This window comes from Apis laboriosa, unplaced genomic scaffold (genome assembly GCF_014066325.1).
Source record: "Apis laboriosa isolate Shangri-la unplaced genomic scaffold, ASM1406632v1 scaffold23_cov150, whole genome shotgun sequence".
In the NCBI taxonomy this organism is placed as follows: Eukaryota; Metazoa; Arthropoda; class Insecta; order Hymenoptera; family Apidae; genus Apis; species Apis laboriosa.
This window is the reverse complement of record NW_025222452.1, coordinates 2,414,031-2,427,004: the sequence shown is the minus strand read 5'-3', so window position 1 is coordinate 2,427,004 and position 12,974 is coordinate 2,414,031. Positions and strand designations below refer to the sequence as shown.

General features: G+C 42.5%; 1 protein-coding gene across 2 annotated transcripts in view; it reads right to left on the bottom strand.

Annotated features, from left to right (window-relative positions):
* The window catches only part of LOC122713280 (cell adhesion molecule 2-like), a 52,645-nt gene extending 40,185 nt beyond the window's left edge, over positions 1–12,460 (bottom strand). For both annotated transcript variants that reach the window (XM_043933607.1, XM_043933606.1), the window contains exon 1: positions 12,029–12,460. In XM_043933607.1, the coding sequence (XP_043789542.1) occupies positions 12,029–12,245 (217 nt within the window). In that variant the 5' untranslated portion in view covers positions 12,246–12,460. The remainder of the gene's footprint in view (positions 1–12,028) is intronic.
* Positions 12,461–12,974: the final 514 nt, after the last annotated feature.

Genomic DNA, 12,974 nt, shown 5'->3' with positions numbered 1-12,974 from the left:
AAGCCGCGTACGAGACGCGATAGTTAGGAGAAAGCCGCAGGTTATGCGTTGTACGCACGCGGATTGTACGCACACGGTTTTCTATCTCAAATCAAATGGAACGCGAGCTCGTCTCCTCTGGTGTTTTGGAAAATATAATAGCAGGAGGGGGAGTTTGGAATAATAAAAAAAAAAGCGCGTACAGTTGATTCGATTCGAATGCAGCTTGCATTCTTTGTAAAAATATAATCGAACGTGTATATATATATATATATATATATATATAGGCTTGGGGAATTCGTCGATTGATTCCCCCTTCCTTTCTTTTCTTCGTTCAAGTATCAAAAGAGAATCGATGAAGCTTCCCCTTTCGAACGATTCGTTTCATCGCGGCAATACGATTTATCAATGGCACTCGCCAACCTACGAGGGTAGTTTGAAACACCGATGTAACGTTACACTTGTTACGTTTCCTAATGCGAATTGTTGGAAAGTATCGGGCGAAAACTTGGTTAGTAACCTTCATAAGTCGAGTTTTCTCCCTTCCCTTACATTGCTTCCCTTATTTTTCGCTTTTCGAGATTTACGACGACGCTTCCCCTCCCCAATCTGGAATCTCGAATTCTTCTTCGTGCAACCGAAAACGATCGTTTTCGCTCAAAAAAACTAGTAAACTGTCCGCCAAAGAGTCATCCATCGAAATCCAATAATGGTATTGGATGGTATATGTACAAATGTGTATTCTCGATAAATCGAGAAACTGCAAGTAACCTAACGAGAATGGTGGACGACCGATTTCGCCCAAGCGAGCTTTCGATCTCGAGCTTTCGATCTCGAGCTTTCGATCTCGAGCTTTCGATCTCGAGCTTTCGATCTGTCGCCAATGCGCGAATTAACGCTCGCGAAACCCCCCCAAACTTCGATGCGCTCCAACTCGGAGGAGAGGATTGGGCGAGGTTACCCCATCGAATCTGGTATTAAATCGTGGCTCGCCGCCCTTCGTGTTCTCGGATGTCAGCGAAATCGCAGGACGGTTATTAAGCTGCCACGCTCGGCGACGTTAACTCGGCCGAACGAGTGGAAAATGGAAACCGGGCTCACGGGTCGCGCTAAATACCACTCGAGGATGCAATGCCGGCTCATCGTCGTCGTCATCGTCATGGGGAGATCGGTCTAAATGGCGCGCAAAACGGTTCTTCTCCCGTGGATTATAGGATGCAGGTCGGCCTGGAATTTATTGCGTTTCGATTAGAAGGAGGAGAGAGAGAGAGAGAGAGAGAGAGGAAGGGGGGAATAACGGCGGGTTCAGACCTCTTCGAGACGGTTTAAGACGCTTTCGAGCATGGTGGAGGAAAGGGGATAGGTTCGGGGATAGGTTCTCGCTCGCTCGCTCGCGGGAGAAACGAGGAGTCTCAGTGGGTGCTTCAACTTCGAAGAGAGGAGGGACTTGAATGAGTTGTGCAGTCAGCGCGGTTTAGTTTACACACGTTGGTTTCTTTTTTCTTCTCCTCTCCTCGTTCCCTTTTCCCTCGTTCTGCGCTATTCGGAGCATAATGTTACTACCAGACCAGTTTTCTCTGTTAACGTAATGTAAAAACTTTCGATCCGATTTTGTTTCTTGCGCGCACCGATAATCGACGGTGTTGAAAGATGTTGCCGAGCTATATTTGTGGAAAAAATAAAATTATTGGTAATTTGATCTGAAAATTAGTTCGAGTGATCGCGTCCCCACTAAGATCCAATGCTTAGATTCTTCGATATAACTTTTTCATTGCCTCTGCAAAATTCTCAAGCTCGATTCGAACACGCTTTCACACTTTCAACTAATTTGCCTGTATATTCGCGAGAGGGGAGCGTGAACTCGATTGAAAATTTGTGGGACGAGCGATGGATAGAGCGAAGAAGAGAAGAAAGAAAGAGGAAGAAGAAAAAAATATTGGAACGGAGACACGCACTCGAAACGAGAACATGGAAGAACGATAACAACGCGATAGCAACGACGTTAGAAAGGGGAAAATATCGTTTAGGTGGTTCTGTCGAAAACAGTTTGGACCGGCGTTGGCCGTTCGCCAATCGATGCTCTCTCGCGCCGCGTGCAAACCAGGCCGAAAACGGCCAACGATCCCCGGATCGCGGAAGACGCGCGCGGACGGAAGCGGGGGAGGTGGTGTGGGGGGTGGATAAAATAAAACGAGGATAGTCGCGACTCGGAGAAAATAGAAAGTTGCCATGGTAGCGCGTAAACATATAAATCTCGTTGACCGAGAGAAGGAGAGGGACAAAGAGAGGGAGAGAGAGAGAGAGAGAGATGGGTTAGCTGCAGTTGAAAGTTAACACTCGTCCCGCTTTTGCTCTTCCTTGCCCGCGTTCTTTAACCGCGTTTTATCTCGCCGTTCTGCTCCCCCATCCGCTATTTATCCAAGAGAATCGAGTTTCGAATCGGGATCGGATGAAACGATCGGCATCCACGCTCTTCGACGTGTCTCGCGGTTAAACCTCGCGAATTTCATCTTGGCAACAAGCTCCCCCCCCCCTTATCGCCTCCCCTTTTGCCTCTCGTAAATCGTCCGCGCGGATATCTAAAAATGGCGAACGCGAAGATATCGAACGAGGGGAGGGGGGAATAATCGAATAATCGTATACGTCAAAGAATACGGAATACGATTACGAGATCGAGTTGTTTCGGCGTTGGTTGAATCGACACCGGTGCTTGTTACGAGGGGGTTGAAAAGAGGCTGACCTAAATTGAGATTTCCCAGAGGGGATGAGTCTGTACTATAACGTACATAGTTGGATTATTCTGTTTTAAAAACGCCGCGAGGGGGCAAAAGGAATGAATAAATTTGGAGATGTTTGAAAGAATCGTTTCTCCCTCGTCGAGGGCTAATTTTTACTAATCTCGACCGAGGAAAATATTCGGTTATAGTTTAACTTTAAGATATCAAGTTTCGAGGCTCGATTAATCCTCGCGTCGATATATCGCCAGGATATAGCCAAGGATATCCTTAATGCTTAAAGCTCCAAACTTTTTTATCGTCGTAAAAATTTTCAAGCTCCTCGTTATTTCGAATATTTTCCAATTTACAAATTAAAAGATCTCGAGTACTGGTATATTAAGAAACGATTATAACTTTATAGCCGCAAAAAAAGAAGAATACTCCTTTCTTCTTCTTTCTCTTCTTCCTCGAGCGTCTACTCGCTAATCCGTATCGACTTCTATAACGAGCTTTGTCGATCCCCATCTTGTATTTATCTTACGCGATTTATAAACGCGATCGTTTAAAATCGTTTAAAAATGATCCCGAGGAAGGCACGAAACCGTTTATCGTACCCGTCAAATGCGATCGTAAGATCGCTAATTCAATATCGCCGGTTAACGCTTATCGCGGCCGCAAAATATTAAACGCGTCGCGAAATAATTCGAGAAGGAGTTGGAAGTGGGGAAGGAGGAGGAGGAGGAAAGATTGCGGCAAGAATATTTTCCCCGCAGGATAGATCGGTTCCCACAGCCGGATAGAAAATTCCTGGAGCGTCGATTATCGGTCGATTCTCGAACGGCGCTGCGCGGCGAAATAAAAGCGTAATATAGAGATGCCATTGCGTGGAATCAGGGCTGTAAAAGGCGAAGACGGATATCGCGGCCGCCGATCTTCTATAGGCATTATTCGAGCGGATCGTTTAAGGATCCTATATAAAACGCGTATTCATATTTCCCCTTCCGCGAAAAGGAACAAGGATCGTGACGCGATACATCCAACTCGTGTGTATATATATATATATATGTATAAAATACTCCCGTAAACTTCGTTTTACAGCCGAAAGTTAAAGCTATGCCCTCGCTTGTAAACCGGTGCTAACTCGTGCGCGGAACCTTATTGTTCTCCGCAACACGAAGAACGTTTCCGTTTCACCGGTTTCGATCTCTCCTTCCCAAGAAGAATTAACGAATCTCTAGTCGAATTCGAGTGGAATTTTTATCTTTATTTCGCGGATAAATACACGCGATAGCCTAATTTGTCATCGACCCTCGGCCCTCCTTGTGTGTCCGTAAATTCTCGAGAATCTGGACCAAGAGCTCTCTGAAGGGAGGGGGATTCGAAATAATCACGCGGACGGTGATGCTGATTGCGAGATTACCGGGAGAGTGGATTAATTCTAGCGGCCCGCATACCTCGCCCCGCTCCCTCTTCGAATCGCAATTTACCGGAACTTATAATGGACCGAATCCCTTTGCCTCGCGTCCGACTCAAACTTGCCTAACTCGATCACCGCTTTATAATTCTCGTTTAACTGCGGTGTCCTGGGAAATACGTTTCGCGGCCACTTTCCACGCTCGATAATTTCAAAAATTCTCGAGCAAGGGTTGGAATCTTGAACGTCGGGGAAGAAAATGGGAAAATCGTCGTCGCGGTGGGAAATTGGGTACGGCTTGCGTTGAAAAATTTGCCCCGTGTTTTTACCGTAACGCGAGGACGGGGGAAAAGATATTCGGAAGGCGTATTCCAAGAGGCGCGTTTCAGAACCGGTTATCGGACATCTTTCGAAACAACCTTTGTCCTATCCGGTTACGTATTTCCTCGATCCACCACTCCTCTCCACTCCTTACCTCGCAATCCTCCTCGAGGAAAAAATTCCACGTCAACCGACATCGTCTCGCTACCACGCGGCCATCGTCGATCGTAAAATCTTTATCCCCGGTTTAATCCCTTTAGGGGCTTCCCCCAGGTCCCAGGCCGGGATATACCACCGGCTGATATACGGATCATCGCGGCTGAATATTCCGCGTCGTTACGTCGAATAAAAATTCAGCCCGAAGGATGTCGGCTCGAAACGAGCCATTAGTCTTTGATCGCGTTTCGATGTTTGCCCCATATTCACGGAACTGGTGCGGGTACCACCGCCTTTCGGCATGGTCGGCTCTGAAATTTTCATCAGTCTCGTCTCTCCGCCTCCGCCTTCCCCTCCCCCGGTTGATCGGTATCATTACTGTGCCGTCGTCACAGGGATATCATTTCTTTCCGGTGAAACAGGGATACTGTATCCGTGCGATACACGCGTGAAATTCTGTTTCGCGTTTATAATTTGTATTTGGGACGGAATCGTGGCCGAATTCGTCCCATTAGCGATGAATGGGCATAGATACGAACTTCTAATAACGAGCGTCGTCGAATGGTTGATAACCGAATCGCGATTGAAACATATTGGTCATCCTCTGTTACGGATAAATTTATCGCTAATTATCGATAAACCGCGCAGTCAAGGTCTCTCTCTCCCCTTCCCTCCCCTTTGTATATATATATATATATGAAGATTTATATATATATATACATGCTGCAATTTGTCCGCTAGTCTATTAACCGTCGCTAATTGAATGCTAATAAAATTTATAGCCGCGGCTATAAAAAGGGGGTTGCGCGTTCTGTGGACCGAATGCGAACGCGAAAATATAAAAGCACAGCCGATGCTTTTCGTCGAAACTCGTGATCCGCGAAAAAAAAAAAGAAAAAGGAAAAAGAGAGAGAGGAGAGTGAGAATGAGCGAACTCTTTCTATGCATCTACCACCGCAGTTAGTTAAACTCGTGGTTTTTCACTCGATAACGTTATATAGAGATTTTAATAATACAGGTTGCTCGAAATTAATGCACGGTTGACAATTGTTGCATTTTGATATTTAGGTTGACGAATCTCGTGTTTTAGAATGGCATTGTGCACACTCGTGACACGCCACGGGACGAGATACCGTGTAGTTCCACCAGGCTGCATCTTGACACGATTTAGCAACGCGGTTAATAGACGACGCCCTAATTTCGTTCGAATTAGCCGAATGAACAATCGAAAATGGATGCGTGCAAACCAATTTGTGGACGAATAAGGGAGGGAAAAGAAGATATTTTGCGACGAGGAAAGTTTTTCAACTTGGGAATTGGTGAAACGGAAGTGCATAATGCGAGAGGGAAGATCGATGAAGATGAGAGCACGTAGATATTGTGAATATTTGGATATTTGTAAAAAAAAAAAAAATTGCAACGAAAAAGAATTAGAAATTTAGGATAAGGAATCTATTTGATAAATATAATTCTATTAGGTATATCTTTTATTTATGCTCAAAGATTTTATTGATTAAGATGCTAACGAGTTTTCGATTCGTTTCTTTATTTTTAATTGCGAATTCTTTGTGCAATTCGCTTAAAAAACACGTTAATAATTACGATAATATGCATAACAATTTAAATGATAATTCCGAATTAATTTTTCATATTTTTCCTTCTAATAATTATGAACGTTAACGTGTACATAAATTTATTCATGGAACAAGGTTGCGCGCGCGCGTTGCCCTCGGGTTATTTTTCAAAGTTGCTATTAACAACGGGACTCAAAGTAAACAGAGATTTAAGAGAAAAAGTTTAAGAGAAGGTAGGTTGAAAAGAAGCGGTTAACAGTTACTCTCTCTAAAATCGTATAAAACTGCTTCCAAATTATCCGCCTGTTATTAACGCGATAAACGGATTTTAATGAATCTTGTAAACGTTTATTGTAACGAAAAATTCTAACATCGGGGAACGGATGGTTTCGTTCACGGTCAGAGAGACAATTTTAATTATTTTTTCACGAAATTTTTTTCTTTTTTCTTTTTTTTTTTTTTTTTTTTTATTTCGCGAGAACAGAATCGTCGCTCGCGAAATTTCGCGCGTTGCTAACGTTAAGCGAGAATTAATTCTATTTGTACTTCGTTTAAGTGAGCGGTAATCAACAGCTATTATCCAGCTTTAATCGAATTTAAATGAGAAACTTGCATTATTATATACGATGACGTTTCAAGATGGTGGCGCACGTGCAAAGATAAATGTCGAGAAAAAGGGAATAAAATTTAGTATTAAAGAGAACTTTTTCGAGTGCGAGAAACATTTGATGTTTAATCGAAAAAGGGATCAATTTTTAAAAAGAAACGGTTTTGTTGAACCGTTGGAGATGTTTGGTAAAATGTGGAGTTTAAAGGGTAACGTTTAAAGGGTAGGAATAATGGCGCGCTCGAAAGTGGAATGAGCACGTATGTAATCAGACACGCGAACAGTGAAATAATATCTACGCTCTGAGCCATTTCGTATGAAAAGGGAAACAAAATTCCATGCTTTCGAATTAACCTTAATTTCTCTTAATTATTCTCAACCTTCGAACCCGTGACTCGAAAAAAAGATATGCGTAAAAAAAGAAGGATCTTTAGAATCGTCTCTTCTATTTAAATCTTCCATGATTTGAATAAAAGTTACACTGTTTTTTTTTCTTTTCTTTTCTTTTTTAAGGATTTATAGGAACGAGGATTTACAAAAGCGGGGGAAACTTTTGAAAATTTATCTTTCAAAAGTTAAAAAAGAAAAAAAAATTTGTTAAAAGACCGAATAAAGAAAGCAAATCCTTTTTATAATACAACATAATAGGCTGCTTCGGTTTGTTCCCATATATTTAAAATTTCCAAAAGCATCGTTCCTTTCTATTTACGTAACCACCGTTTCGATTTCTCTTATGATTGAATACATTTATCGTCGTATTTTCAAAATGCAGTAAAAGGGGTAAAGTAAAGAAAACATGTTCGTTCCGTTCGTTTTCCATAGTGAAAGCCACATCGCGCAGATCCATCTTTATTTACCGTGTACATCTTCCGTACGAAGGGCAGCGACGTTCATTCGCCGTGAAACCCCATTGTATTCGCAGCTGTACCAGAAACACGTACAATGGTTTCTAGGCACCGGTATCCGCTCCAACCCCTGAGCGGGTTAGGTTGCGACCGATGTTGAAACTAGCGCAGTCCCAACGCTTATAGCCACAATGAACCGTATATCGTGCGTGGAAGAATGGCGCGCGGAAGGAAAAGAAGATTCGCGATCGATCAAACGTTGGATTATCGATGATAACTTCTGATTAACTCTTTCTCTCTCTTTCTTTTTCTCTCTCTCTCTTTTCGTGAGACGCAACCTTCGCTTTCGGAAGATCAATTCGTCTCTTGCAAGAGAGTTGAAAGGAAAAAAAAAAAAAAAAAAAAAATAAGAAATAGGAAAGAAAAAAGGAGGAACGAACGAGCTTCGTTTCACGAGTTTCTCCAACGAAAAAACCGGCGAGGCATAAAAATAATTTACAAGGGAATCGAGTAAGACGGCGAATAGTCGGAGCAGACTGCACAATTCCACCCCGCAATCTGGCATTAGCTTTCCGGGGAAACGACAACCCTTCTTATGAAATTACATCGAGCTAGATGAAGACTCTTTCGGAAACGGAGAGTTGATGGCGGAAGAGGAGGGAGGGAAGAGGGAGAGAATAAAGATTTTCACTCGTGAAATTCCTTATCTCAGAGTAAAGATTCCTCTGAATTTTTCTTTTTAAACGCGCCGAGGTTTTAACCCCGCGAAATAAACTCGACTTTGAGATCGAGCAGAATTAAATACCGAAATAGACGGGGGAGGGGGGAATCCTTCCTTCGCTTGGCCGAATTGCTAATCCTCGAAATCGTCCGGAGTAACGTCGAAACGTTGCTACCTTTTCTAAACCTCTCCTCTCTCTCTCTCTCTCTCTTTGTTTTTTCTCTTTTTCCCCCTCCTTTCTCAAGAAGCGAATGCGAAACTGGAAAATAAGCGGGAGCTTTCAGCGGAAAACCGATCTTTATTCGGGCGCATTGGAACACACATCCGGTCGGTCCCAGGAGTGCGGCAACAGTTTCCATTTCAGAATAAGTGAGGGAAAAGTGGAAGTGGGCTTTCAGCGAGGCCGTTTGTAACGAGACAAAGGGACGTTTATTCGCCCGGAACCGGAACTGGGTGTCTCCTTACGAATTACTTTCGCGTCGGGAATCGATTTCCGATCGCCCGCGGCCAGAATCCCCGCTGTTGACTCGGCACGAACCAGATAAGATGGGACAGCAAGCAAGGAGGAGGAGGAGGAGGAGGGAGGATTTGCCGAGTCGAAAAGCGGGAAAATGGACGGGCCGGCCTCGGGCTTTCTTCTCTCGGCTCCCCGCTTCTCGCGCTTAAATATTCCAAGATCCTCGGCTATCTCGCGTATGCCCGGTTGTTTTCCAACCGAAAATTTGACAATTTTACGTGTATACACGGTGGCGTGGCATCACGTCAAACACGATAGCCCCTCCCCCCGCTTCATTGCTCCTAATTCCGCCCGGCTCGAATCGCGACGATAAAAGTTTTTCGGAAATACGGGGAAAATTCATCGAGGCGGAACGAGCCCGTCTGAATGAAAGGGGGCAACTGAATGTGGGGGGAAGAGCAAAAAGGTGGGGAAAGTTTCGTGCGCGGTGAAGAATCGCGTTTGCTTTCGAATGGAAGAACGTAAAAGTGGTCGGAGCGCATCAATCTCCGAATTGTTGGATGACATGCGCGAAGTGAATTTAATTCTCGAAAAGAAGAATTAATTAAGATTAACGAGTCTCTCTCTCTCTCTCTCTATTCCTTTCTCTATAGGTGGTAATAAATCCAACAGATCCTTTTATATTTTCTTCTTTTTACAGAATTATTCGGGTAACTAAATAAACGGGACATGACGTTGGGAAGATACGAAACGCTATGAATCACAATTTTCCACAATTTTCAACCCTCTCCTTCGCCATCGCCAAACACGAAAATATAGGAGGAAAAATGTGTACGTTGCTTTATCGATTAATAAAATTAAAAATCGGCATGGGAACCGTAAGATCATTCTCGGATGAAGATTCGAAATCTCGCATCTCGATAAAGAACGAATGAATCGATCTCGTAATATCTTTTGTATTTTCAGAAGGATCGGAAAGTTCGAAATATTTCGATACAGACCTATCATCGCAATAGGGTGGATATTTCAAAGATACAAAGATTGTATATTTTTCCTGAGGACATCGATAAACTGTATTGGGGAGGTATCCATTGCAATTTTATGTATCGAGAAAGTCGATTCCGTGGTTGGGATTCTTTTCATCATTTCTCCGCTTCGATTCGAGGAGGAGCGGGGAGTGGATTCGAGGCGAAGGAGAGATAAGATGGAGGAGGTAAGGGAAAGGAAATGTGGGAAGAAGAGGGAGGAAAGAAGATAAGAAGCTTTGACGAAGTGGCAAAGTGAAAAATGGGGAAAGTAACATCGCGCTTAAAGAATTCGACAAAAGTGGATCTCCTAACTCTAACTCTGTCTTTGGTAACGCGAGTTTCAATCTTTCTAATGGACTAAGAGCTAACTTTCTTAACAATTATCGCGGCGAGGAAACGGATGTCGAAATTCTGACTCCTGTTTTCAAAGTCACGAAGCAGAAACGATGGAGATGGAAGGATCGGTATTTATTATCGTCGATTGGTCAAACATATTCGATGCGAATAGCGTTTCGAGTATCTTTCGAATTAACCGAGATTGGCTACAGTTTTAACAGAGGCCAACTCCGCGTCGAGTGTATTGCAAACAAAACGAAACGGTTAAAGTAGCGGGGAAGCGGCTGACTTTTCCGTGTCGCAAAAAAAAAAAAAAAAAAAAAAAAAAAAAAAGATGTAGCTTTGAAGCAACCAATTAACGCAAATATTTACATTCGGCGATAAAAAAAAAAATCTTGGATTTGAATCTTCCTGATTGACGCCGCCTATTGGTTCGTTCGAATTTTTCTTTCCCCAAATAAAATCAAAATCGTGTCGAACCATTTCATTTATTTAAAGAACATCATTCGTTCAAAATATTTCTCTGTATTCGAGGGAAAAATTAATTATTCGAAAATCTTAAATCTAAATATCTTTTTTACTTTGTCTAACGGATTACATACACGCACACGCGCATACCGTTCAATTATAAAAAAAAAGTAAAATAAAAGAAATAAAAAAGAGTAAAGGGAAATAAGTGGAAAGAAAAATAGTTACAGAATGAAACGCAAATAAACGATACGCGTCGAGTTTCAAAACAGATAGATACGTGAAACAACGAAACGAAAGGGGCGCGAGGAATAGATTGGAACAAGCAGCGCGAGATTTTTTAAAAATGCAGAACTGCAATCTGTCTAATGGATTCGATGGCTCGATCGTACACTCGTTCGTGCAAATATCGCGGACGTACGAGAGAGAGAGAGAGAGAGAGAGAGAGGGAGAGAGAGAGAGAGAGAGGGAAAAAAAAGGGGAAAAAAAAAGGAGAAAAAAAAATGTCTGTTTCCAAAGCAAGCTTCTATTTAACCTCGAAATTGATGTAATACACTTCCCGGTGAATAGATCGGGATCCCTCTTGGCTAATCGAACGAACGAATAGGAAGGAATGGTAGCTATTGCTGTGTCTGGTTTTCAAACCAGAAGAAAATGGACGAGATAGGTTCCGTAGGTTAAGAATAGCGGGAAGAGGACGAAGGAATCGAGAAGGGAATTTCGATTTTCCTATACGGGATTTCGAAATTGCCTAGACTGCAATTTTTCCAAAGTACCATACCCTTTCCATCCTTTCTGATCTTCCTTCTAAAATCGAGATTCCATTTTAAGAAGATTTACCGTGGTCGCCATTGTTTCGAAACAGAGATCCCGAAATATCGAGATTGGTACAGTGGCTATTAAAACGGACAGGCAAACACTTGGGTGAATTACGATCATGCCTTGAATAATAGGGAAGCGACGTAGCGGTTATTAATAATGACAAACCGTATCACGTTTCATCCCGGGATGGCTTCGATGGATCGATGTTGTCGAACGGTAAAGTCGGATGAATCCTAAGATCCGATTGTGGATTACGGAGGCAAGTAGCGTTGGAATAGTACCGTTTCGGGCAAAAGCATTCGTCCCGTATAACGAGCCAATTGATTTCGCGGATTAATTAATTGCGATTGTTCACCTAGTTGTAATAAAATATTTCGAAACGTTTCACGGATCGCGGTTCAATTTTTTAATAATAAATATCACGTTGTTTATTCAGGGAAATTCTTCCAGTTAAAAAAAAAAAATCACTCGCGCATTTTTTTTCACGGAGCAGGCAATATTATTCGACATTTGATTCGAACGAATGTACATATAACGCAAATTTTCACGTCGTATAGAATCGAATTACATCAAGAAAAATTACCTTGATATTTCCTTTCGCGCGTATCCCGCAAACTCATTTTCGTATAAATCGTAATTTTCTTCATCGAGCTCTCCTCGAAGAAAAACGCGAATCGAGGCGTTCCCATCGAGGCTTTAATCGAGCTTCTCGCCGAATCGTCCGACATCGCTTGCGAATTTCGGATTGGCTTCCGAACTATATTGGATATAATATAATTCGGGGAATGTTGACCGGGCATTTGATCATCTTCTCCACGAAAATTGATAGCCGTTATTAATTATGATCGTTGTCGAGGTCTTGATACCGCTTGATATCGCCGATACTTGGTAGTCGGATTGTACCGTTCGAGGATTTCGCAAACTGGCTCATTGGCACTGTCAGTGAAGCATGTTGCTGACCCACGTATCGACCACCAGGGGCTTCACCCCGGCCCACCCCAACGGGGGTAGATTTCTGCACAAGACGCACTGCACACCCCTCGCCCCACCCCTCGCCCGATTCCCCACACCGATATTCCTCGCTCCACCGCGTATTTACGTCGTACTTCTCTCGACACGGTCGCGGCGATACTACGCATTCGTCTACGAACGTAGGTCGTCGAACGCCCGTTCCCCTTACGCTTTGTTTTCGTTAATAATCTTTCCCTCTCCTTTTGTTATTGTTTCTCTAAAGACTATCGATAACATTGGCGTTCGGTCGTATATTTGTCGCGTAAAATATTGTGAACGAGAAATATGGAGAAATTTTACGTGGAATTTTATAAAATTTATAATAATAATAAAATAATAAAATTTAATTATAATTAAAATAATAATAAAAATTTATAATAATATTAATATTAATTTTAACAAATTATTGAAAAGTTTGAAAATTTAAAAATGTTTCTGTTTCTAAATCTAGAGCTAAAAGACGTAAAACTGTCCGACGATTTCACGGTACAAATCTGTACGAAATCCCGGCATATCGT